This window comes from Perca fluviatilis, chromosome 1 (genome assembly GCF_010015445.1).
Source record: "Perca fluviatilis chromosome 1, GENO_Pfluv_1.0, whole genome shotgun sequence".
Taxonomy (NCBI): Eukaryota; Metazoa; Chordata; class Actinopteri; order Perciformes; family Percidae; genus Perca; species Perca fluviatilis.
In genome coordinates this window covers 27,458,106-27,484,377 of record NC_053112.1, presented here as the reverse complement: position 1 = coordinate 27,484,377, position 26,272 = coordinate 27,458,106, and the positions used below count along the sequence as shown (strand labels likewise).

Sequence of the window (26,272 nt, the reverse complement as noted above, 5' to 3'; positions counted from 1 at the left end):
GGTAGATAATAGGCACTTACAAGGTCTCAGGAGGGAGGGGTGGCTGAGAATGAATGGAAGACGTCATGAATGATGCCCACTATGCTTTCTGTGATATCAGATTCCTCATCAGCAGAGGCCTGCCCTCCATTTCTTCCCCCCTTGCTGTCTCAGTTAACAGAACAGTGGCCAATTTGGCCACCAGCGACAACAAAAGAAAACAACTGCAAGAACGTAAATTAAACATATCTGCAGATGCTTTTGACTGTGTGTGTGTGTTGTGTGTGTGTTGTGTGTGTGAGGTCTGCGGGCCCCTGCAGGCGGTGTGAATAATTAACAGGGCCAGTGAGCGAGGCAGGGTACCAGGCTGGGTGTTTTGTTACCCCAGCCTCACTCAGCACAAGCATACAGCATTAGGTAACCCTTTCTATCCACCCGGCTTGTGTGCATGCATCTGAGCAGTTGGCTACTTTAGATGATTCTACAATTTGATACGTACAAAACCTCTTTGCTGCCTGGTAACAATTCCCAACAGAAAGCCTATACATCCCCTATCAAACTGAGACTAGTAGCATCTGTAATCAACATCTGCCTTGTCAGGTCTCAAAAACAAGGACTGTATGGGCTTGTCTGTTCAATATTGTTGTACAATGGCACTGATAACATGCAACAAAACATTTACAACTAGGAGTAGACACATATAATTATTATTACCCATTTTTCATTGCGAGATAGGGTGTTTGTGCTTCATTCATGTTGTGTCAGAATAATTGGAAAGATTTGTTCACGACTGGGAAAATTCACACTGCATTAAAATTGTGAGATAGGACATGCCTTGGCGGAGGTCTGAGCTCTCTGAGCGTCCTTCTAGTTAGACATACTTAAGTCATTACAGTACAACTTTTTCTCGGCTTTCCTTTCAATTTATATTTCAAAAATAGAGACAACCCAATATACCATGGCCACTTTTTGAGAAAAAAAGTTTCAATCATCTCTGCAAACAAAATATGTATTTTTTATTCAGCATTAGTTTTTTGTTTACATTGCTCTATTTACAACATGGATACACATGACAGGAAAATTGAGGACTTTATGCCATTTTAAAATCAAAGTAAAATCAAAGTTTAAAAATGTGAGTGAGTCTCTGTCTATCTAATAACATCTAATATTTAATGGGGGAAGGAGGAGGAAGAAAAAGACAAGAATACAATGACAGCAGAATACACCAGGAAATGACGAGTAAGACAAAGAGGTGGACAAATGGAACAAGCAAGTGCACTATTGAAGACGGAACAAAGAAAACTTAAGCTGATGAAATGTAAACGTCACAAGAACAGAGACACATCAGACTGCTGAGTAAGTACAGAAACAATAAAAAAAAAAAAGAGTAGTTAAAGGATGGGCATGGGTGGATCTTTAACTATGTAGGCTAGAACATCAATACTGGAAAAAAAACAACGAAAAAAATAATGTATTTCACAAAGGTTTTTTTTTTTCTCTCCAGACCCTGTTCATAGCTTGTGTAGCACCTGCAGGCCTACCTACCATACCCAACAGCTGAACTTGCTATAGATGATGATAATGGTGATGATTCAAGTATAATAGTCTTTTTTTCAGCAGGGCGGGGTCGGTCTGTGCAAGTGTATTTGTAGCTCACAGAGAAAGGAAGATCATGAAGCTTTTCTCAATTATCATACAGGATTTGTGAACATATATGTTGGTTGGATGTTAAGTCCTCAGCAACTTTGACAGGTTAAGTGATAGCATGTATTCTGTTTCCTTTAAATGCATAGCTATATTGTCCATGTGCTATGCTTTATTAATTTGGTAAACTCTCTTTGCTAGAATGCCAGTTGTGGTTGCAATTTAAAACGTAAGAATGTAGATGTCTGGGCTGTGCTGCTGGAACAATGGAGGTAAATACAGAAAGTGTGGCCTGGTGGTTCAACTGGAAGTCTCAAGTTAATGAGATTTGTATGTCCCATGTCCACGAGGACCTGCCCTTCTGAAATGTCCATTAGCAAGATACTGAATCCCCACAAACTCCAAAGATACTCTTCCAGCTCGCCCTGTACTTTGATCTCTTCAACGGGGGGTTCAAGAAAAGACTATTTCACTGCGGGGATCAGTGTCACTTTTGACACAGTATTATTCATTGTAGAAGTAGTTGGGTTTACCTTTGTTGTCTACTACTAAGTCACTCTTTCACCCTCCTTACACCCTTCCTCTATCTAATAAAGTGGAGTGGATTGACACATAAGATGATAAAAACAGCTACTGACAACTCCAGTCTTATTTAAAGAAAAGAACCTAAAGAATCAATTGCATGGCCATACACGTAGTATGAAGTAGACTTCAGAGAATGGCAGAAAAGCCAGTGGTTGTTTTTTGTTTGTGGGCTAAAGTATACCTCATTTGTCTTGTTTCATCCATACACTCTGTACAACCTGCACAGTTATCTAAAACAGCAACAAGCATACATACACATGTAGTCAAGCATACACAAGTATTTGCATTATAAAAGGAAAGATACAGAATGTGAATCATTCACACTCAAAAGTTAATATAATTACATAAGGTCTATTACATAAGGTCTACCTACATATGGTCTAACTGTACATAAACCTCAATAGCTTAATCTAACAGACTTTAAGTTGCAGAAGAGAAGCAATGAATGGATTTCTACCTGAACTGTGTAACTTAAAAATAGCATTTGCAACATACAGTATATTAGAAATGATTCATTGAATGAATCATAGAGGAATGATCCACAAAGTCTAGTGTAGCACTAAAAATGACAATCAAGTGACGAATCCTTATTAATCAATAAATAGATGAGATAGGGATGCAGAATTAAAATATGGGACTAACGAAGCAAGGCATCATAAATAAATAATGCTCGGACTCATCCCTGAGCACATTTCTGATCTGGCTCTGCCTATCCACAGTATCCTGAGTTGTCATCATTATTATATATTTGGATGATAACATGATCACCCTTTTCACACTGATAAGCCCAACAAAGTTCAATTAAGTTATTATCTACCAGAGCCAACTGTCAGTTAGGAGATAATGTGGCACTGCACGGTTAAGTGCAGTCACAGGATGGCACTACCGTGTGAAAAGGGAAAAATTTAAAATATTTTCAACTCTGTCATTAATTTGAAACAAGACCACCATGAATACTGTGGATGATTAAACTGCAGAAAGCACAGACCTGTGCAGACTTATGACTGAAGCTGTTAGTCTTTGTTTTGTTTATTTCACCAATATGAGCTTAGACGAGGGAGTGTACATCTACCTTAATGCTATCACACTATTGACACATTAAATAAATAAAAAATTTGATTAAAATGGTTAAAAGGGTCCATCATTAAAATGCATTTGTACAGTAATAATGAGATGTTTCCTCTATTTACAGTTTACCAGACACACAGAAGCAGAGTTTGCAGTTAAAAACATTAAATCCTAACTATTTCAAAAGTTATCCATTGGTTTTCTTGTTTTGTTTTGAGGATGAGGAGTTGGCGCTCAGGATTTCCCCTCTTCATCATCCTTCCATTGGTAAGGAAGCCAGGAAGACAACAGGGAACTTGCAGGAGAAATGATGTACATGAAAAAACAATGTCCTCCCAATGTGTCTTTCCTGTGTTTGATCCTCAATGACTTTCCAATTTGGTGTTGTATTGCTGTAGCTTCTTTTATTAGAGTTTTCGTTAAATTAGCTTCAGTTCACACATACACATACACCCACACAGACACACACACACACACACACACACAGATTTTGAGCACCCGATGCCTTGCTTTGTCCCCACACGATGCATTGTGTATCCTACAGCATCTTGCTCACTCTGAGTAGCAGTTGCCTCTCGACACAGACCTAAGAACAGCTTTCTCTCAAAGCTTTTATTAACCCACTAAACTAAACCTAGAGCTGAGTCCTTGGGGCAACTTTTTCCTCATCCCTTTTGGTCATTCAAAACATTAATTCAGCTTCTTCTCGATTTTCAAGGAGCCATTGCGTTTGTGTTTCCCGTTGGCCATGCTCTCGCTATGGCAATGTCCATTGACCATGTTACCATCATCCCTGGGGACACCACCTCCTCTGCTCTGGTCCCCGGCCTTCCCCCTCAGCAATCGTACCAACCGTCGCAGGGCAAAGATGATCAGAGCCAAGGCAGCCCCTACAGTGAAAATCACATCCAGCAGGAAGTACTGGTAGGGGGACACCTCATATACGGCAGAGCGCAGGTGGTTGGCACCGTGGTGACGTAGGATGTAGCTGATCCAGTAGACAGCCCTGGTTACAGGGTGGCCTGGCTGGTCTTTGTGAATGTTGGAGAGAGTACGTGCTTGCTGGCGGTACCTGGGTAGGGAGACAGACAGAGGTTGATAACAAGGATATAAAGAGACAAGTCTTTATGGGCATGCTAGAGGGCACAAAGTCACGAGAGCACGACCATATGAAAGAGAGATGAAGATGATTCCATATGTGGTCACTAGATGGCACTAATGAACAATAACACTAATATACAAAGCATTTGTGTGTGACTGTGCATACAAGACTTATACATCTAACCTGCCGTCTTTGATGACGCTGGTCAGGGCTGTGTAGAGGTCTTCCTCGGTCATGTACTTCCAGTGTAGCATGATACCCATACCTTTGGCTGCCACACGAGTCATGGTGTCATAGTGGTCTCCAAACAGGGGCACACCTACCACTGGCACCCCATGATACATGGCCTCGTAGATGCTGTTCAGGCCACCATGGCTCAGAAAGGCCCTTGTGTTGGCATGACCTAGATGATAGGTGGAAGAGGGATGTTATTTTCCATGTGTAGGTATTATGTTCATTAGTCATTTTTGACTAATTTACGGTTTATAGTAGATCCCACTAACTGCTGCACACTCAGCAGTGTCTCACTGTTGCACCCCACTACATGAACGTGGGGGGAGAACGGTTTACAGTTAGAGGAAGACCGAAGATCTGTGTGAGTATGTGTCAGTATAATTTCTAACAGTATAATTAACTAAGTTTTAGCTTAATTAAGGTAGGAATTTCAATATAAAAGTTTTACTTTCTCTATATCCATTTCAACAATAAAAAAAGAAAAATATGTAATTCACCTAAAACACAGCAAAAATGAATTTCCCTCTTAATCAGGGTCATATAATACGATTTAATAACCTGGCCAAAGGAAGAGATAGAGGCCAATGATATCAAGAGAAAAAAGCTTCTCACAATGCACAGAGGGTTTCACCCCAAGTCCAGCACCCTGAGACTATACACTAAGCGGAATTAGGGTGGCCGAGGACTAGTGAGTGTCAGAGCCACTATCCAGGATGAAACAACAAAGATCCAAAAGTACATCAGGAAGATGGCTCCAAGTGATGACCTGCTAAGTATTATCTCAGGCAGCAGTAACCTGATGATGAAGAGGCCGGGGAAGAAGAGGAACCATAATGGAAGGACAAGCCCCTGCATGGCATGTCCATCTTTCTCTCGACAGATGGAAGAAGTGGCTGATTCTGGGAAATCATACCAGTGGCTGGAAAAGTCTGGTCTGAAAGATAGCACAGAGGCACTTATCATGGCAGCACAAGTACAGGGGCTAAGCACATCATCAATAGAGCCCGGGGCCTACCATACCAGACATGACCCCAGGTGTAGGCTGTGTAGAGACGTCCCTGCGACAGTCCAACACAAAACAGCGGGGTGTAAGATGCAGGCAGGTACAGCATACATCGAACACCATAGTCTATATCCACGAGACGGTCCACTTCCGGGATTGCTCCGTTGCTGCCGGAAATTCCGCCAGATGTCACTCTTTTCAGCCGGATGTCTGTTACGTTGCGCTTTCTTTGTGTTGGAATTTTAAGCTCTGGTCGATTTGTGAGGACTATGGTTAACTGCTCCTCAGATCTCTGCAGGGTAAAACGAGAAAGCTAGCTAGACTATCTGTCCAATCAGAGTTTTCTGTTGCACGATTAAAACAACTTTTGAACGTACACGTTCCACCAAAACAAGTTTCCCAAGGCTATTTTGCGGTGGCACCATGGCTCTGTCCAGTGGTTAGCATCGTACATGACAATTGTGATTGGTTTAAAGAAATGCCAATAAACCAGAGCATGTTTTTTTCCCATCCCGGGATGCTGTATGGACTTGCCAGGCCCTCCTCCGCAGCGCTGTGGAGGAAGGTCTGGCAAAGTGAGACTAGGAACGCCATAACCAAGTGGCTGGCATAGTATACAGGAACATCTGTGCAGAGTATGGGCTGAAGTTGTTAAATTAAGTCACAAGGTTAAACTGGGAGGCACCTCTAAAGGTGGCTGACAAATGACAGAGCTAAGATCCTGTGGGACTGATCAAATCAAATTGTGATGGGCTAACCAACCAGACATCGTGGTGGTCGTCAAACAGCGGAAGAAGGCAGTTGTGATAGATGTAGCAATCCCAAGTGACAGCAACATCAAGAAGAAGGAACACTATAAGCTTGGAAAATACCAAGGGCTTAGAGAGGAGGTAGAACATGGCATACAACATAGGCAACATGGGTTCCAGTGGTAATCAGAGCACTCAAGGCTGTAACCCCCAAACTGGAGAATGGCTCCAGCATATTCCAGGGACAACATCTGAGATCTCTGTCCAGAAGAGCAGTCCTAGGAACAGTTAAGATACTGCACAGAACCCTCAGGCTCTCAGGCCTCTGGTAGAGAACCCAAGCTTGGAGGAGGGAAAAAAAAAGACCGCCCAGTATGGGGCAGGTAGGGAATTATTTTTATATACAGCAACTTTCCTATCCAAAGAGAACACAGTTACTCACAGAAACTCATAGACTTTAACTATAACCAGTTTATTTCCTCTCAATAGATAAAGACAGTTGGAGAGCATGCTTCAGTTAAAACTAACCCACAACTGTTGTTATATTTTGAAGGAGATGGTGATACTGTAGTTAATACATTGAATAAAAATTTACATTTAATGCCAATAAATGCACTTTGGTGCAACACAGTAATAGTAATAATAAGTTGTACTGTTTTGTGGTGAACTGTCCCTTTAAAATGCCATTTACTGGCCTACCAGAAAGTCAGACAGGCGTAACGTCGCAGTATTCACAGGCTTGGCTAACCACGGTGCTATTACACCAATGCAGAATACAATGCTTGCTCTCAATATCTGAATGTTTTTGTACATTTCTCATTCCTGACAGGCACATAGTGGCTTACACATTCACATTCTACCCACAACTGTGGTAGAAGTAGGTATGGGAGGAACCCAGCCACACAAAACCTAGTCCGCCACACCATCAGTAGGAACATCTCATATAAAAACACCAAACAACAGCTATGTGTTAAACATGCCTTGATCCAGACAAATACATTTCAGTTTATATGGTTATATACACAATATATCCAGTTAGCCAGTTTGACTGTTAATAAGAGAAATAAAAGAGGAAGTACACATTATAGTATGTGGTGTCATCGAAATGTACTCACCTAATAAGTCATTCTGAGGCATCCAATCAACAAGCTTGGTGTTGTTACCAAGGTTACTGGGTGGAAGTCCAGAGAATCTAAGGAAGAAAAAAAGAAAAAATAATGATGATATATTTTATCTTACCTTTTAGTAGATTATGTTGTCATCACAGTGTACGAACACCAACAAAATCCCTCACTGGATATTCACACAGTATTTCATATTTGTCAGATATGTGCAAATGTCTTTTATCTACTCGCCAAATACCGTTGTTGGAGCATTATCTGTAGGTAGGCCTACACTTTTATTTCAACGGTTTCGTGACTGTTGATTTGCTAAAAGAACACCTTGACATTCTGGATAATACACTTGTTCGCTTTCTAGCCGAAAGGTCAAAGAGAACATCAATGCCACACTCATGTCTGCACAGTGAATATGAAGTTACAGCTAGCAGCCAGTTAGCTTAGCTTGTTAGCACACAAACTGGAAGCAGGGGTAAAGAGCTAGCCTGGCTCTGTCCAAGGGTTACAAAGGCCACATACAAGTACCTCCGAGCCTCACTAATTATCATGCTATATCTCATTTGTTTAATCTGTACAAAAACCAAAGTGTAAAAATGGCATCACTGTTTTTTAGAGGGGATGTTTACCACAAAATTCTAGGAATTTAAGAAAGTGAATCAGTGTATTTCACAAAATGTTAAACAATTCCTGTAATTTAGTTTTTCTGCTATCAGTTTATTAGTAACCAAGCTAGCCATTATACTATCTGTCTGAGGCTAGTTCTGTTGGGCTAATTTATGTATTTTTACCTTTACTCTTGTGTACTCTATTTGTGTTTTTACTAGATACATATAGTGTTGTACTCTTAAATAGGTACCAAATGTTGCTCTTTCATTGGTGATACTTCTCGGCATGAGGGACATGCATACTGAGGGCAGCGGATGTACAATATGTATAGGGGGTACAATATATACTGTAGAGATACTATATACAGAGGGCTAAATGAATTGAGTCTAATATTTATATGATGCAGAAAGTGAACAAAGGGGAATTTTATAGTGATCTTTTCTTCCTTAAACAAAAAGCAGAAGGACTTTGCTTGTTCACCCAGACATTTAGGTTTTAACCATTTGTCTTCTACGGGTAGTGGTGGATGTGTACAGCATTGTGTCTGTTTGTTGGTGTCTGTGGTTGTGTGTGCGGAAGCATTTTACAACAAATGCAGCACACAATACATATGCATGCAACACTACGACCCCCATTCGTCCATCTCTGTCTCCTTCCCTCCCAAACCCAAAGTCTTTCATCTCTCTCTCCCCAACAAAGCACCAATTCACTGTCCTGCCAATCAAAGCCTACATTCATGCAGCCAATTATCAATGACACAATTCATTTGGCCTGGTCCCTGTCCCTCTCAATGGCCCTCTTCCTTTTTCTATTTATTTGGCAGGGCCACTGAAAGCCAGATTACCATTCAATGTCACATGCAATGTATTGGGGCTTACAAGAGGCTCCTGCCTGTAGCTACAAGTTTAAGATCATTGTCCCACTTCACCTGTAGACCTGGTCAGATACCTCCATGTGGAGCATCATTATCTTATATCTTCCTGTGAACAGTCAGTGCTTGAGATTAGAGATGCTCCGATACTGCCTAAAACACTGGTATCGGTAAGTAATGGAGCTAATGCACCGATCCGATACCACGTAATAAAGCCCTAAAGAAAATCTACGTTAAAGTAGTTTATTTATGTTCTTTTTCCGTTTTAACTGACTGTCAAACTGGACAATAAAATAAAGTTCTGTGGCATTCATTGTTTGTTCATGTTTCACAGAGTTTAACCTGAGCCAGACTGACAACAAAGGTAGAAATCATATCACATCCATACATGGATAGTAGTATACAGCTGTTAAAACATAATAAAATATATGACACACTGGTATCGGATCGGTACTCGGTATCGGCCGATACGCAAGTTCATGTATCGGAATCAGGAAGCAAAAAATGGTATCGGGCCATCTCTTGAGATTAGCTTTGGTCATTTTCCTAACTAAAATGAAAATGATTACAAATTACACAAATTATCACACATTATTTCTCACACATGTTGCATGCCAAAGCAACTCCCGCACCCCTCATAATAACACACAGTACCGGTTGCCCACAAATCTGGTAAGCGCTCTGACAACCACAATCTTATCCTCTTAGATCGCACCAGGGACTCTGCCCAGCTCTAGCCACTAAAATGCATGGAGTTCTCCAAACCCACAAATTCAGTCATATAATGAGTGTCTGTTGTTGAACCCTGCTCCTAGTATGCCACGGTATTCTGCTTTTCCCCAGCTCTATACACTACCTAATGCTTCCAATTCTCTTTTCCATGTGATAAAATTGCAAATATTGCAGACACACACTCAAAAAGGTGAGTACAGACAACCGAGGAAGATAAGCAGTCACACACTTAAACTACTCCTGTGTTAATTAAGGCATACAGGGTCAAATGTTGGTATAAGGCTTTAGTAAATACATGCAAATGCAATGGGAATAGTTCAAGAGTGCGGCTAATTTTGCTATGGTTGTGCGAAAGGGGTCATAGTCCAACTGAGATTGATTTTTCTCACTCTTAGCTCCCATGAGTGTCCATTTTTATTTTGGCTCCCATGTTATCAGGTTAAAGCTTGCACACTGCCTACGTGAGCCGCGCCGAAAACGTGTGCATGCTAGAAATAGGTCTGACGCCTATTTTTCAAGCGACATGCAAGCGTATTGGAAGGCAAAATAGAATACAAAAATATGTTTATGTCATTTTGACACAAATATGTTTAATAAATGACATTTTGATGTTTGAAAGTCTCTAGGTTTTGACATAAATGCAGATATAAATGTAATTTAAAAAATATAATAAATAATTATGGATTTTCAAATATTGCACCTGTCAATACAGAATGAAATATTCTGCAGCCTATTTGGCTGTCAATACTGCCGACGTTGTCTTTGCTGTAATCAAATCAGTGTGTTTATGTGTAGAAAAGAAGGAAAATCCAAGGCACTCTTCTTCAAAATTATTTAAAAAGCCTTTATTTTACTGGCTATTTCATAATAGAAACTTTAAAAGACATGCGGAGAAGCAACCCACACGTAGCAGCACAGACAGCCTACGTCAGGCTTTTTAAATTTTTTTTAAGATAATGTTTTGGGCATTTTCAGCCTTTTTTGATAGGACAGCTGAAGACATGAAAGGGGAGAGAGCGGGGGGAATGACATGCAGCAAAGGGCCGCAGGTCGGAGTCGAACCCGGGCCCACTGCATCGAGAAGTAAACCTCTATACAGTATATGGGCGCCCGCTCTACCAACTGAGCTATCCGGGCACCCAGGCTTTTTAAATAATTTTGAAGAAGAGTGCCTTGGATTTTCCTTTTTTTTCTACATTTAATTGAATTCCCGACCCCAAAGAGCACCTTCAAACATTTGACTGAACTTCCTGAGCACCCTGGACTGCCTTTCCAGTATATATTTATGTTTAACATGGCATTTCATTTTATCAATGGGAAACATACATGTGTACAGACAAGGCTAGCAGCAGCAGCGGTGTGCAAAGACATAGAAAACGTCACGCAGCCACCACGCAACTGACACACAACAGAAACGCCACGCATCCAGTGTGCTTAGTGTGCAGTGTACTTAATTTCCTCCTCTGCTTTGTGATTCATATCAACTTCGTATTATCCTCTACTAATTTATTACATTTTGTTTCTGGAAAAAAAGAACAATTATTCTGTCTCCTTCCTCTTTATCTCATATCCTCCCGCTTCGCCAACTCACATGATCACTCTTCTGACCTCTCTTTGAGGTGTCAATTAATGGGTAACTTTGAACATAATCCAACTTTTTGCAGTTAGTCAACTACTGCACTCGTTTGCACACATTTGAATGTCACACCTTGTGCTAGAAGAAAATTTAACGGAACAACGTGATATTACTATTGATAGTTCCAACTGCACCTTTGTATATTTCTTTGTACGTATTTACTCCCCATTGTATTGCTTGTATATAGGGTCACTACAACTCAGCAAATGTGCAATATCCAGAAGTGCAATATCTCAGCTATTTTACTGTTTTTATAGGTCACAGCAAATATATATTTTTTTTTTTTTTTTTTTTTTTTTTTTTTTTTTTTTAATTATTTTTTGAAATATATATATTGATAATTACATGTATTTAGTAATAAATAAAAAATCAACCAGTCAAAGTTGAGTAATCCATCTCCATTGGGTCAATAATAACAAATAAACTAAAATAAACTTATAACTGGAGTGCTTGGGATAATGCTAAAACTAGAGCTAAAACTAAAACAAAATAGAAAGAAAAAAAACAAACAAACTTAAGCAAGCTTAAAAATTAACTACAGCAAAACTGGAATTGAAATCTGCAGTATGATCCAAATAAAAACAACACTTTAAAACAGTAATTATCTGGCACAGAGATACCTAACAAATGTTACTTAGCCATGCTGTCAGTTATGACATAATTGTAAATTGTGTAGTGTTTGTACAAGACCTTCACCTACCTTTGCACACAGGCACATGTTTCTCATGTATACCTAAATATTAACCCAGCTACACCATATACCTATGAAAAATGTCCAGTTTGGGAGCCGCATGTATATATTTACTAAGATCATGGCTTTGTTCCTGCAGTTCTTAATGATGCACTCCTTGGACATCCCAGAAAAGATATACCTATATAAACAAATTGCATTGTCTCATAAGGATTATGCAACTTCAAGAAAGTCAGTTTTTAGTCTAATTAACTAGTCCTTTGTCAACTATGGGATAGAAATGACACAAAAACAATGTGAAGTTGGTCAATGAATCACAATCTCTTACATATACTGAGATAAGAGTAAAGGATTAACAGGTTCATGGATGGACTTGCCCTTCTCTTATTTTTTGTTTTCCTGCTCAGGTCATAGTCAGTGTATCATTAATGTTACAAGTGTCACTACATAACCAACCATTTTAATCACACCTATCTCTCTAACTGGGCAACCACAAACTGTGAAGGACCTCTTGTTATGAGTTCATCCTGAACACAAACATCTGCATTCATGGTGTATACACTGTGACGGACACATGCGTGCACAGATACTGCGATAGTTTTAGTTTCCCCATCACAGACATATGTAGCCTGCCCCATGGCTGCAGCAAATTACCTACAATGTCATGTTATCAGACCACTGTACCTAACAGTAACCCAAAACCCTATTTTCCACTGGGCGCATCGCGAGCCCCGCAACAACGTGGGCATTCAAATCAATTCCTGATAATTCACCAGCCGCGCCGCATCCCAGAAGTGTGCGTGAAGCGGCTCTCCGCTCTGCTAAAGATATGCGCCAGGTCTATTTTTACGCGAGCCGCTGGCCGTTCGTACAGCCGGTCAGGAAGGGGAACAGTCATCCGGTCAATTTACCAAAACACACCCCCCCCCAATATCGTATTTGTCTCCTATACTGCCATGGATCACAAGAGATTCATCTTGGAGGTGGAAAAACAGACCATCATCACAGATCATTTTTATAAGGACAACGCCAGAAAAGAGAAGGCATGGAGTTTAACTGTAGGAGTCCTTGGAGTGGAAGGTAGATACTAGCTTAATAAATACAGGATTGTTCTGTAAAGCACTTGTAGAGACAATAAAATCTGCAGCAAGACGCTCCGCTTCTGAGACGCTCCCGGTGTAGTATGGCATGTGGCGGAGGACAAAACAAAGCAGCCAGGCGCAGCCAGGCGCAGCCAGACGCAGCACAGACGCACCCAGTGGAAAATCGGGGCAACACATAACACAAGCATGCGGTATTTGTTTGCATGTTTATGAGTGAGACACTGAATGGTGTGTTTAACTGAGCAAATGTTCTGGATAAATCACTCTTATGTGACTTTGCTAAATTAAATGAAATGCAAAGATCTTTTGAAGCCATCATCATTAGTTTTTGTCTTAAGTTTTCCTGAACAAATTCTCTTAAGGGTCAGGATCCAATCCGCTACTCAATGCTGTTTGATCAACTGGATGACTTCAGATAACACCCTCAAGCAAGTGTGAGGTGGTAACATAGACGTTGGTCTAAAAACAAAGACAGAGAAACAACGTGTTGCCTTTATTTTACAATGCCTTATCGAACAGCAGTAACATTAGCTGATTATGGGGCTCCATATAAAACAATAATATAAAATTCTGATATCCTCTGACATTCAGAGGCCCCAGAGTGCAGAGTGGAGGAAATCCAGTAACTTGAAGCTCACCAGAAAACCCTGTACACATCTGTCACAGTGGCAGCTGTGTCCTGTATAAGTGAGAAAAAATATATACTTTACCTCCAGATGACACGCTGGGGCAGCCTGGCGAGGGCTCCTGCCAGTTTGTGAGCAATGTCATGGGAAAGGTACTTGACCCCAGCTCCAAACGACACAACCACAAAGCCATGCTCCGCTGTGTCATTCACCCACGCCTCAAAGTCCTGTGGAAATATAAGAGAAAGACAATAACAGCAACAAAAAAAGAGCAAAATACATAGTGTCTTTGCCATTGAGAAAAGATTTACAATAATACAATGCAAACACTACTATGCTATGGAGCACATCATTTTCCTCCCTTCCCCCCCCCCCCAGTCCCTTATTTCATAGTAGATTCATTCATGTGTATTTTGCAAGCATTCAAATAACCCAAACTGGAGACATAATGTGATCATTGCAATTTAACATCTCAGATTATTTTTAACCCATTAAATATAAATTGCTGACACCAATAAAACAGACCCTTCGCATAAACTTTGAACACTGTTTAAGATAAATTAAAGTGAGATGTCATAGACCTTACTGCACTTTTTTATAATGTTGTAATTTGAAAAGCAAAAGGCATATAAGCAGAGTCCCAGACTATAAAGCCCCTTAACAAGGGCCATCTTATCATATTGCAGCTGGTGAAAATATTTCCATGTAGACTAATTAAATTAAAATCCATGAATTTAAGAAATGTCCACAGTAGAAGTTTATCAAGCAAGAAACAGAATGTCTAATGCATGAAGCTGTTAAATGTATTTAAGTTAATGCCTCAGAACTGCAAGTAAGGATGTGCTGAGCTTGCATTTTGCAATTTGGTGCCTAGTGCATTACACATTATCATTTGATATTCTGACATTAATAAATAATGTTGAAAGTCCATAAAGCAACCAATCTGAAATGCTGCCTGTTGCAATTTACTTCAAATGCAAAAATAGCATATTAAGTAGCACATTTTCGCAAAAGATCAACATTTTTCACAAACCCTGTTTGTACAAAATGAAAACTGTGTGCATTACCTTGATGAATCAATTAATATAAAATTGGAAACTACACAAATGCTGGTGTATTATGGGGATGGTAGTCTCGCATTGCCAGACCTTCCTCTACAGTGCTACGGAGGAGGGTCTGGCTACAACATTCCTAGATACGAGAAAAACGTGCTCTGGTTTAATGGCATTTCTAAGCCCCAGACGCAGAAACGGTGCCTCTGCAAAAAAGCCTCGGGAAGGAACTTGTTTTGGTGGAACATATGCAAGTAGGGAGGCGAGCTCTGGAATACAAACAGCTGTCGAGTGTGTGATCAGAATTCTACAAAAAAAAAAAAGATGAATATACATTTTATTGTTGGTTCCAGTATCCCATAAATGAAACAACGTCGATCTAGACTATGGGGACGGAAATACAATACCTTTTGTTGTGTTGGAAACTTTTCTTGAATTAGCAGCACTGCTGATTAACAATAATTTACAAAACTCCAGACAAAAGTCAATAGAGAAAGCCATCAGATTCATAACAAATATCCTACATATTCACAATAAAGTCCACTCTACAACATTCTCCTCTGATCTTTATATTCTCAACACACAGGGTCAGTTCACCTGAATCCAAAAAAAACATATTTCCTTTTGTACCCTCTGTGGTATCTAGCCACGCAGTTTTAATTTTATGTGCCAAGTTTTCAGATGTCTGATGTTTATGCTGCCAACTCAATACAGTTGCAATACAATAGAGGAAAAAGGAATTTCTTTTGTGATGCGCAAAGAAAACGCAACAGCAGCGGGTCTCTCTAGAAACAAGATCCCTGTTACTTTGGGTAATCCACAGACTTCACTGACAAATCTTTTGTTTCCAACTATTTTCTCTAGAAGAAATTGCCCCAAATCTTACAATTCAGTCAGAAGTGGAGGTATGAATTCACCAAGTTAACATTAAATGATGTATATATCGACAAAGCTGTGGTGTCCATGTTTGTTTGCTTTTAGACACTTACATTATTTAGATCCAAGTCGGCTATATCAGAGAGCTCCCAGTCGTAATTACAACTTAGATATTGACATGAACAGTAAGTCTGAAACTGGTTAATATGGTAACATCTCTATAATGTAAATGCAATTTATCACATTACCTTGTATGTCATTTTTTTAATGAAGTTGGGTGACAGGGTTAAAGTTAGGGAAGAAAACTGCAACTATCTCATTGGAAAACAAAAACCCCATGAGCACTGTTTACATGATTAAACATGTAAACGTTTACATCTGCCAACTATCCTACCTATATTGGTATACTGTAGCTTTTGTCTATCAAAAAGTTTCTGGAACATTTTAAATGTCAGCACAATAGTTAAATCAAAAGAAAAGGAAGGAGGTCTGCGGTACATATCAGTTTCTACCAACTGACAGCGTGAGGCAGTGAAAACATGACACGCCTGTGGAAGAACAAAGACAATGTCCTCCTCCTCCTCCTCCTCCTCCTCCTCCTCCGACCCTGTTCCTGTTTTACTCAAATGAGTTATCCACATATCTTAGCAAAGTTTAGCAGCGTCTGGTAAGTGACGATGTATGGACTGACAGTGTGAGGTGAGGGAGAAGCCATGTTGGAGGGATAGAAGTGGAGGACAAGTAGAGGGAGGGAAGCCAATGGTCCAGCTGCGGCAGCTAAGGCTGGCCCTGGCACAGAGCAACATCAGGGGCACACTGGGCTCTGTGTCCCAGGAGCGCAGCCCTACTGTCCCTACAACGCAGCCTCAGTGAACCTATAAAAGAGTCTCAGTGTCCCCAGAGCTCTGCCCAGAACAATGGCCTCGTTCTCCCTCCACTTCCATTATAACTCCCTACACACAAAAAGGCCACAATGCTCCTTATTGGCTGAAGTGGCATTCCAACACCCCCCGCAGTAGATACCAACGGCCCGGCCTCGGCGTCCGAACACTGGACTAACCCGCCCGTCACCACCCGCCTCTGCTCTCCATGACACCCCTCCCTCTCTGCTCAAAATCTACCGCGTCCATTCAACCCAAACCCATTCTCACCCCAGCATCGTCGCCTATAAAGGACCGCTTTGTAGCAGCCGGATAGATAGAGAATAAGAGGTACTAATGATAGGCGAGACAATGGGGACAAGCAAGGGTAGATACAAAACATACTGAAACTCAATCAGACTGTTAAGACAGGAGAGGGGAGATAATACGAAGAAAAACATGTTTGTGTATTTTCTGTATGTGAACTTACAAAGAGCTTCATCATACAAGAGTGACAAAAGTGGTGGCTTGATTCCACCCATCAACAAAAATGTTCTCTTGAATGGGATGTAAGTAGGCCTGTAACAATTATTACATAATTGTCTAATCTCAGTTTCTTTTTTCGTCGTTTGTTTCTTTGTTTAACCGCAATTAATTGCTAACATTAGCTAAGGTCCTAAGGGGGAAGACTGTTGATGGTAATTGTCAATTTTATGTTCATGTTGTATGATAATAAAGACGCGTAGTTTACTTCATAGGCTGTTTACTTGTGTTTTTACATTATCTGGGTCACATTACAGTGATATAACCAAAAGATGTAACCTGGGATTCATTCACAACTTTATATTTTTGAAAAAGAAATACATAAATAAATATTTTTAAATCTGACTGAAAGAGACAATTATATTGTTAATCGCAATTATTTCTGAGACAATTAATTGTACAGTAAAATTTGGAATTGTTACAGTTCTAGATTTAAGAGATAAGAGTTACCACCACTTTTGCCCAAAACATGACAAAAAACATGAATAATTAACTGACATTAATCAATAAAAATCAATTGGTAGATATTTGATAGATCTATGCAAAAATAAAAAACAAATGAAAGAACAAGCTCTTCCTGTTGCTTTTATATTTAAGTCCTTTAGGGCGCACACACAGAACATACATACTGAGAAAGGCAGAGCCTGAAACAGTCATGTGGGCAAGTGGAGTGTTGCTAATGGTCTAATAAAAAGACAAATGTGTAAATGCACAAAACTATACTTATATGTAATTCAAAAAGGATAAACTTCTCTGAGTGAAGTAAAACATAACAATATGGCTTTCCATCCTGCCCAAAAAAACATACTACTTTTGCATAATGTCATAGTCAAACTCATACTGACATAAATTTGAAATCCATCAGAGAGTTTTCTGTATGGTTAATACCTATCCCTTCTCCTTTTTCTGGGTGCATTAGGCCATTGTGGAAAATGTTTCATATTAATGAGCAGGACTGATTTATGGATTTTATATGACATTTGAATCAATGTGCTGAAGCCCCTTGATATGTCAGGTATTTACTTAGTTGGATTAGCCACAAACAGACATTGCCATCTGGTTATTTTAAGTTTCTCACTTGATTTGCCATTGATAATCTACTACTCTTACACTCTTGTACATGAGACCAAACAACCATAACACAAAAACCTTTTGTCTGTCTTTACAAATCTCCCCATTTGCTTGTCAGCTGCCTGTGTGTCTCTCAGTACTTCTCACCTGTGGAAGTGGATTGGGGGGCTTGGTAAGGATGCCTCCTATGTACACCACATGTGGCAGGGTGGGCCTGGGGAACTCCAGAGCCAAGTCAGTGCATAGCATCCACAGCCGGCTGCCCTGCACCAAGTCAGACATGGCCACTTGAGGCTTCACTCCATGTTTCTTCATAATCCGGTCATACTTGGGTAATGCAATGTAACGGACTCCAAAGCGCTGCACCAGGTAAACAGCTGTGTTGGCAATCCTCTGGACCAGAGACATGCGGTCTGTCAGCAATGAGTTGAATTCGGGTACATATGAAAGTGGGGCTGGGGCGCCCGCCTCAGCAGGGTACCACAGGCCTGTGCTGAACACGGCATATTTCACACCCAGGATATGAGCGATCACAAAACCACACATCTCATTAGGGTCTACCAGCAGCAGGTCAAATTTGGCCTCCTTGAGGCGGGTCATTACCTCAACATTGCCAACGACAGCATCACAGTTCTGAGAGTAGTGGTCAAGTATATCAAACAGTTCCAGAAATGTCAGGCGGCCTGAGAAGATGTTGCTGACTTTTGACTGGAGGAAATTGTCAGCTGTGGTGCTGTTAAAGATTCCTGGGTAGCGTTGTAAGTGGTAGTAAGGGGAAGGGGGCACCCCACGACCCTCTGAAATTAGAAAGTGGGTCTCATGGCCCTCCTGGTGCAGAGCCGTGGCCAGCGTCTTGAAAATGTAGAGGTGTGATTCAAACATGATGGGTGGGACCACGATCACTTTAGCGGCCCATGATGCACTGGGACTCCAGGTGAGGAGGCCAAGGAGGAGTAGTAGTGAAGAGGGTAGAAGCATGGCTGAAGTTACAAAGAAATGAACAATGTTAACGCCTGACATTTCAATAAAAACAGAGGACAAAGAAGTGTCACAATACAGATATTAATCAATGTTGCTCAGCAGGTATATAAACATCCTTGATTAGTATTGGGTGAGAGAAATGATTCATACAGCCATTATGTATTAAATACGGAGAATTATTTAGGGCAAATGGGGCCAAATTTATCAGTCACCCATGATGCAAGGAGGCAACTCTGGAAATAAATGTAATGCTCTAAACACCTCTTCATCTCTCCTCCCTCTGTGCACAGCCGTCACTGACATGATGTGGGTAGCAGCACTAACGTCACTCTTAACCTCCGGCCACTCTATTCACAAACGCAACCACAAAGAACCATTATCATGCCACCATGTCAAAGCCTGTGCCCGATATGCCTACACTCTCCTTCTTACTTGGATTAAACATCAACCCTGGACACCTCTTTATGGACAGCTAATGATTTTTCAGGTTTTCCTAATCTACAATGACTAACCCAAGCTGTCCTTGCACAGCTTAACGAATGTGCTGACCTTTGGGGGGTAAATGTATAAATGATACTCCATGATAAAAGTGTGACTGTGACTTTGGTGTCTGTGCCTAATAGCAAAATGAGTACTCCAAATGTTTAACTAAAGACAACATAACAGCGTGACAGCAGACTTATTATGTATTGACCTTTTTACATAATGTGTAACCTACGAGCTCTCATTTTGAAACGTTGGAGACAGCATCCATCTGTTTAAATATGGTGCTTCAGATTATCAGCTCATAACTTTAGACAAGGCCAAAAGAAATTGATGTACTGAGGCCTTGTAAAGAAGGATTTTGCACAATTGTTACACATGTGTTAGCATAGTACTATGTAATCAACCTTAAGCAAATAAATACATTGGGAGAGGTCCGTTGTTTAAACCCAACCTGGCTGTTCCTGTTTGTGTGGGGTTTAGCGTTTGTGTGGCTTTCAATCCACAGTCTAAAGACCGGAAGATTAGGGAAATAGGAAAGTTGAACTGCCCGTAGGTGTGGATGTGATTTTGCATCTGTATGTGTCACACTGACAACCTGTCCAGGGCTTAGCCTGCCTCTCGTTCAATGTGTTCTGTGATAGGCTGCAGCACCCTGCGATCCTCAACAATATGTAGTTATATTCTCTCAGCCGCACAAGATATATCTTGCATCACGAGTAATACGGTAACGAGGTTACGTCTGAATCTACAGTATATCAAATGGCATGGCCCATATTGTTTCCGCTGACCGTCTCCTGATAGCATCTTAAAGGTGCTCTAAGCAATGTTGGCAGACGTCACTTCTTGTTGACGTTCGATGTATTGTCAAACAAAACTGAGGCTAGCTCGCCCCTCCCTCCTCCTCATCCCGTCCACTCCCCCTCCCTTCCGCGCACTAACCCCCCAACCGCCACTCCCAAATCCTTCTTGTCGCTTATTGGCTGGAACTAGGGCTGGGCGATATATCGATATAAACAAATATATCGATATATTTTTAAATGAGATATGGAATTAGACCATATCGCATATATCGATATAGTTCAAATGTGATCCTTGCTCCCATAGATATGTCGCCGTGAGGTTCTAAACATACGTCAAAACCCGCCGCCATCTTGGAACAGGGGTCCGAAGCATTCAGATCAACGCTAAAGATGCCGGACTTTTGTACTGCTTAATTATGTTCGATAGAGGAAATGAAAAGAACAAACCGCAATGGATAACATTTAACAGGTGACAATGTGTTTTATGATTATATATGCCGCCTTCGACCAGCAATCTGAGCTCCGGCGGCAGCGGGAGGCGGAGAGCCCCGTGGCCGGCGGAGCGTCTCTTCCCCGGCAAAAACACAGCTTCGCCTGGCTGCTGCGCCAGTCCCCGCTGATCCAGATCGGACCAGCCAAAGACGAGTGGTGATCGGTAGGATCTTACACGTAGTCCAGGACGAACTGTATGTCGATATCGGTCGGAAAGTTCCACTAAGTTTGCCGGCGGCGGGTGAGACGGAGAGAGGCTACAGCGGGGCAGCGACCGTCTGCGGCTGCAGGATCTGGAGCTCAGTGCCCGTTAAAATTACATGTAACGCCATAAATACATACAGAAATAAATAGTGGAGGAATGAGCCTGGACATTTCAGTCTGTTTAAACTTCACCTTGAAGCAGAAACTCTTAGTTCAGAAGGGTGAAGTTTCCGTTTGAACTCAGATCTGTGAACCGATCATAATAAATATTCTTTGTATTAACACATTAATTAGTTTCTTTGTTTTGTAGTCGATAGTTCATCTTTTAGTTTACTTAAGTGGAAGCAGTATCAAGTGGAAGAATGGGACTATAACCTAGGCTTACAGGCATGAGGCATTACATTTTGAACAAAGTAGATTATATTAATATCAAAAGCTTAATTGACCTTTGGAACGAATCACAAATAGCCTATGGAGCTTTGATTTCAAAAAAGTTACTCCTGTTATACAGTATTTAGGTTTACATTTTATTGTTATTTGAACAGCTGAGCATTTAATCATGAACCAGGTGAAGAAACCGGTTTATTATTTATTTGATTTTGCAACTGTTTCTATGAAACTACTTGTGACATGTCATATTTGATTTGGGCTTTGACTGAACATTTGCTCTCACTTCGCGGAAAAAAATATCGGGATATATATCGTATATCGATATTCAGCCAAAATATATCGGGATATGACTTTTGGTCAATATCGCCCAGCCCTAGCTGGAACACTGTTATGTTTCGCGGTGAAGGCTGGCGCAGTTTGTTTTTGTTGCCGTTGTGGAGCCTGGGCTGTCTACAGAGACCGCATTGTTTTACAGTGTGTTCAGGGGACAGGCAGCTAGCGGATCGTGAGGAGATATTTGCTGTATGTGACAAAAAATGTTGTAGCCTAAAAAACGCGTGACATCGCTTAGAGCACCTTTAAAAGGTTTATCTAGTATAGTGTATCAGCCACCTGTTTTTCTCTGCAAACAGCTGAGGCCTGGTGGGAAGAGGACTCAATATGGCCACCATTTTGTTTAGCATTGTCCTGAGGATATCATTACAAACTCTTCTCAGACCAGACTGTTGGCGGTAACTATAGAAACCAGCCACTGTCTACCAAGGACTGTAATGCGTCATGACTTAAATTACTAACAATGGAGTCTGGTTACCCTGCGCACAGGGAGGGCTGAGGAAATGATCTGGATTGAGAGAATTAAAAGGATACGAAATGGGTGTGAAGACAAAGTGGAGTTTATAGTTTATATAAAAGAAACATATTTTAAAATTAAATAAGGAAGTTACTTTAAGCAGATTAGAGCTGGGAGGTATATCAATTTGATACTATGATATGAGACATCAGCTTAACAGCTACATTACTATTAGTGAAACAAATTTCTGAACCTATAGCCGAGTAAATTTTACAACCAATGCCTCTACCTGCATACATATCATATTAACATTACTTATTCTTCTATTTTATTTTATTACTTGTGAGTCTATTAACTCTAACTCATAAATATTGTGTACAAGCAAAAGCCAACAGCAAAATATACAGTATTTAGCCTATACTTTCTTTTTACATTTTACTCTGCATCCACTGTATTTTCACCTTTCATATTTTTAAATATATCTTAAATATATCAACAATAATAGATACATGATAAAAAAAATTACATATTTTCTTACATTCATTTATATCATTATGCAAATGTGCCATTGTGTGTTATAGGTCACGTTTATCACCATACTGGTCTGCTTTATATGGACAGTTCAAACTCAGACTCAAAAGACTGCAAAACAAACTACCACTTAGGCCTCAACAAACAAAATTTAAATAATAATAAAAAATCTAAATTAGAAACTAGATCATATCTCTGCTATCATCTCAAATGAAATGCCTTGTATCGCAGCTTTCAGTTGTGTAACACTGAAAATCAAACCAATTACAGCTTTCACATTAAGCTATTTAAATCTATTTAGTGTGACAAAAGAAGGTAATTATACAGTGACTATCACTCTATAATCTGGACTCACACTTTCTTTGTTACGCGTAGCAAGAGGAGCAGCCTTGCTGCTTCCACATTGGGGGTTCATTAGCTCATTGCACCCTGTTGAGAGGGGAGATGTGACTTCCAAGAACTGATGATAAATCTAACACAACTCAGTCCAAGTAGTTTATTCTGCCTCACATCTTTCAAATTAAGCGTAACTGATCTTAGGTTTGCTTGTTGCAAAATAATCCAAATGTTGTCGCACCTGGGTAGCTCACCTGGTAGAGGTGGCACCCATATATAGAGGTTTACTCCTTGATGTAGCGGCCGCAGGTTCGACTCCAACCTGTGGCCCATTGCTGCATGTCATTTCTCATCTATCTCCCCTTTCATGACTTCCCCCCACCCTCCCCCCCAAAAAATGTTGTCCATTAAGGGCCAAGATTGGCAAGACTAGTGCATGTGTCACATTAGCATTAATTAGCGCAAAGTATGCTATTAAATCAAACATGAATGGTGGAGCCCAGAGCAATTTGTAGATAAGTTAAGCTTAGGTCAAGAGCTTGGAAAAAAAAATGTAATCAGAAAAAAACACTTGACTTTGACTAAGGGTTATGAGGAGCTGTTTATAATGGCAACATGGTCTCTCTGCATGCCCTTATAACTTTAAACATATATCATCAGCAATTGATAGAAAGTGTATATTGGATATAGATAAAGCCTACTTGTTGAATTATCATTCCAAAATTGCCTACTGGGCTTTCATCATGAGGAACCCAATTTCACATTAACTCTAGTCAGTCCAATGCTGTTTTTAATGGAACTCTACAGACCAGATAGACTTTCAGTGTCCTATTAAAACCACATCCCTTCCACCTATCTGCCATCATGTGTGCCATATTCCTTTACATGTCCCTGCTAACTTTGTACTCTTTACCTCTGCCACAACACAACCATCGATGCACAAGAACAGGTACGACAGGCTCTGTCTTACCAAGTATTGACAGTTGGTATAACAAATAAAGCAAGGGACTGAGACAAAGCAGCAAGGTGTCCAGTAACCATCCACAGTATCTCATTAACCTAATGCACTGCAAAAAAAGGAAGCACTGATGATTTTGAGTAATGGTTGCAAACAGGGATATAGAGGTAAAAACTAGTAAAATATCCATACACAATATATTCAGCCCATAATGGGAATTCCTGAAATGAAATTTAGGATTGACAACTTTAATACTTGAGTACACAATTTCCCAACTTTGGCAGCCAGCCTCCTTTAAGATGGGTTTATTCTTTTATCCCTTACTGTAAAAAAAACAAAAAAAAATAAATAAAGGTTAAGCTCTGGGTAAAGGCACACCTCATGACACAAACAGTTTGAGTGCTCAAGCCAAACCACAAAAAAATGTCTGGAGGTTGTTAATCTTGTGATCGTTTTGGGTTTGGTGCAACAAGCAGAACAGGTGCTCTGGTGTAAGAAGCAAAAGAGAAGCACTGCATTTAGGGGAAATAGGCTTTGGAGTGTAGTGCATCTATACTTTTCAGATCATATAGGATAGCCAACTGGACATAATTTGGGGATTCAGATCGAGCCGTTACCTCCGAACAGCTGTAACTGAATCAAAAAGTTTTGTGTACAATCTCTATATTTCAAATAAATCTCGAATAATAACTGTAATATACATGCCAGTAGTCCTACAACCTGGCAGCATAGGTGTGTTTAATATTAGTTTAATATGCAATTAAAATACCTCGGTTTATGTGACAAGGGTGATAAATCTCAACAACTCTGATAATCCAGATAGCAAAAATAGCATTTAAAAACGCATTTAAAATACTATAATGCAATGCAAAACTATCAAAGTAAAACTGTGGCCTAACAAAATATACCCATGGTGATGCTACAGTAGATCAAAATTATAGCCGAATCAATCCATTCGCAAATGACTTGAACGCAACAAACAAACCTGGCTACGCCTGCTCTCCGGAGGTTTCTACCGTCTCACCTGAGCTTTCAGTAAAAACATCAAACAACATGTAGAGTTGCTGTCAACTTAAATAATATCAAGTTACTCTTTGGAACTATAAGCGTGAAAAAAAAGTATGAAAAAATATGTTTTGTAAACCAGGCTGAGTTTACGATACACCTGTTGTGTCACGCACTTAGTTCGCGTGTGTTCGCCTTACCTTGTGGTTTGAATGTTGCTCGGGTGAGGTGGGGCGGTGAAACTGCAGTAGGCTAGGTCTAATTTTCTTGGACGCAAATTAAAGTGTCGAGGAAGTAAAACACATAAAAAGTGGTGAGAAAAAAAAATGCCAGTAAAGTAAAAATGTGTCCCCGGATATCGAAGACGGCCAGAGGGAACATTAAACTCCCAGTCCCTCTCACAGGGGCGGTGAAAGGCGGGACTAGCAGTGTGCGAGATAGGAGGGGGGGGGGATGGAATGTGGTTGGTTGAGTAAAACACAATAAGGATGGAGTGGGGAGTATCGGCCCATGCAAATTGTCTGTTACAGGTGACTCTATCTGTGTTTATACTGTCATCAGTTGGGATGAATGTAGCCTATCATGTAGGTAATTTTGGATTGATAAAGGAGGCCAACAACTTCACAAAAGTAATACAATTACAGTTATGTATTGCTTTTTGCTGTAAAGCAGTAATATAACGCATTATTAATTAAATTTCAGTAATATTATACCCGTTACAATCTCAGTAACGCGAGTTACAATGCATTTTAACCCGACATTTAATGGTGTTTGTTTTTTCTATTACATTTTGGAAATAACATGCCCAACACCGTAGGCTACATATTATTATTCCATATTACCATTTCCTAATAAGGCACCTTTTATACCAGCTTTATACCTATGTAAATTGTTCGGCTGCAACTAACAATTATTTTCATTATGGGCTAATCTGTTGATTAATTTTTGCGATGAAATTATTAATTATGTGGCCTAGCTTGTAAAATCTCAACAAAATGTCCATCGCAATTTACCAGAGCCATGGTGACGTGAGCAAGAAAACTCCATATTCAGTTTACAGTTATATAAAACAGAGAAAAGCAACAAATCTAAACATTTGAGAGGGAGAAACCAGGGAATATTTAAATCATGATTTATCAATTTAAAAACT

The 26,272-nt window shown here is 40.2% G+C and overlaps 1 protein-coding gene across 1 annotated transcript; it reads right to left on the bottom strand.

Moving 5' to 3' along the window:
• Positions 1–969: 969 nt before the first annotated feature.
• Positions 970–25,551, bottom strand: ugt8 (UDP glycosyltransferase 8). The gene is made up of 6 exons (XM_039807584.1): positions 25,323–25,551; positions 18,297–19,129; positions 13,832–13,974; positions 7,480–7,556; positions 4,562–4,781; positions 970–4,348 (listed from the first exon to the last, which is right to left on the bottom strand). Exons 2-6 carry the CDS (start codon positions 19,125–19,127, stop codon positions 3,967–3,969), a joined length of 1,653 nt encoding a protein of 550 aa, XP_039663518.1. The 5' UTR covers positions 19,128–19,129; positions 25,323–25,551; the 3' UTR covers positions 970–3,966.
• Between the last annotated feature and the right edge of the window lie 721 nt (positions 25,552–26,272).

Bases quoted from the DNA above. Each gene is read 5' to 3' on its own strand.
- ugt8 (XM_039807584.1), bottom strand. From the start codon at position 19,127: ATGCTTCTACCCTCTTCACTACTACTCCTCCTTGGCCTCCTCACCTGG. The intron at 13,975-18,296 runs GTGAGAAGTACT...ATATTTCCACAG, and splicing joins CCCCCAATCCACTTCCACAG to GACTTTGAGGCGTGGGTGAA. The intron at 7,557-13,831 runs GTAAAGTATATA...TTTCTTCCTTAG, and splicing joins CCCCAGCGTGTCATCTGGAG to ATTCTCTGGACTTCCACCCA.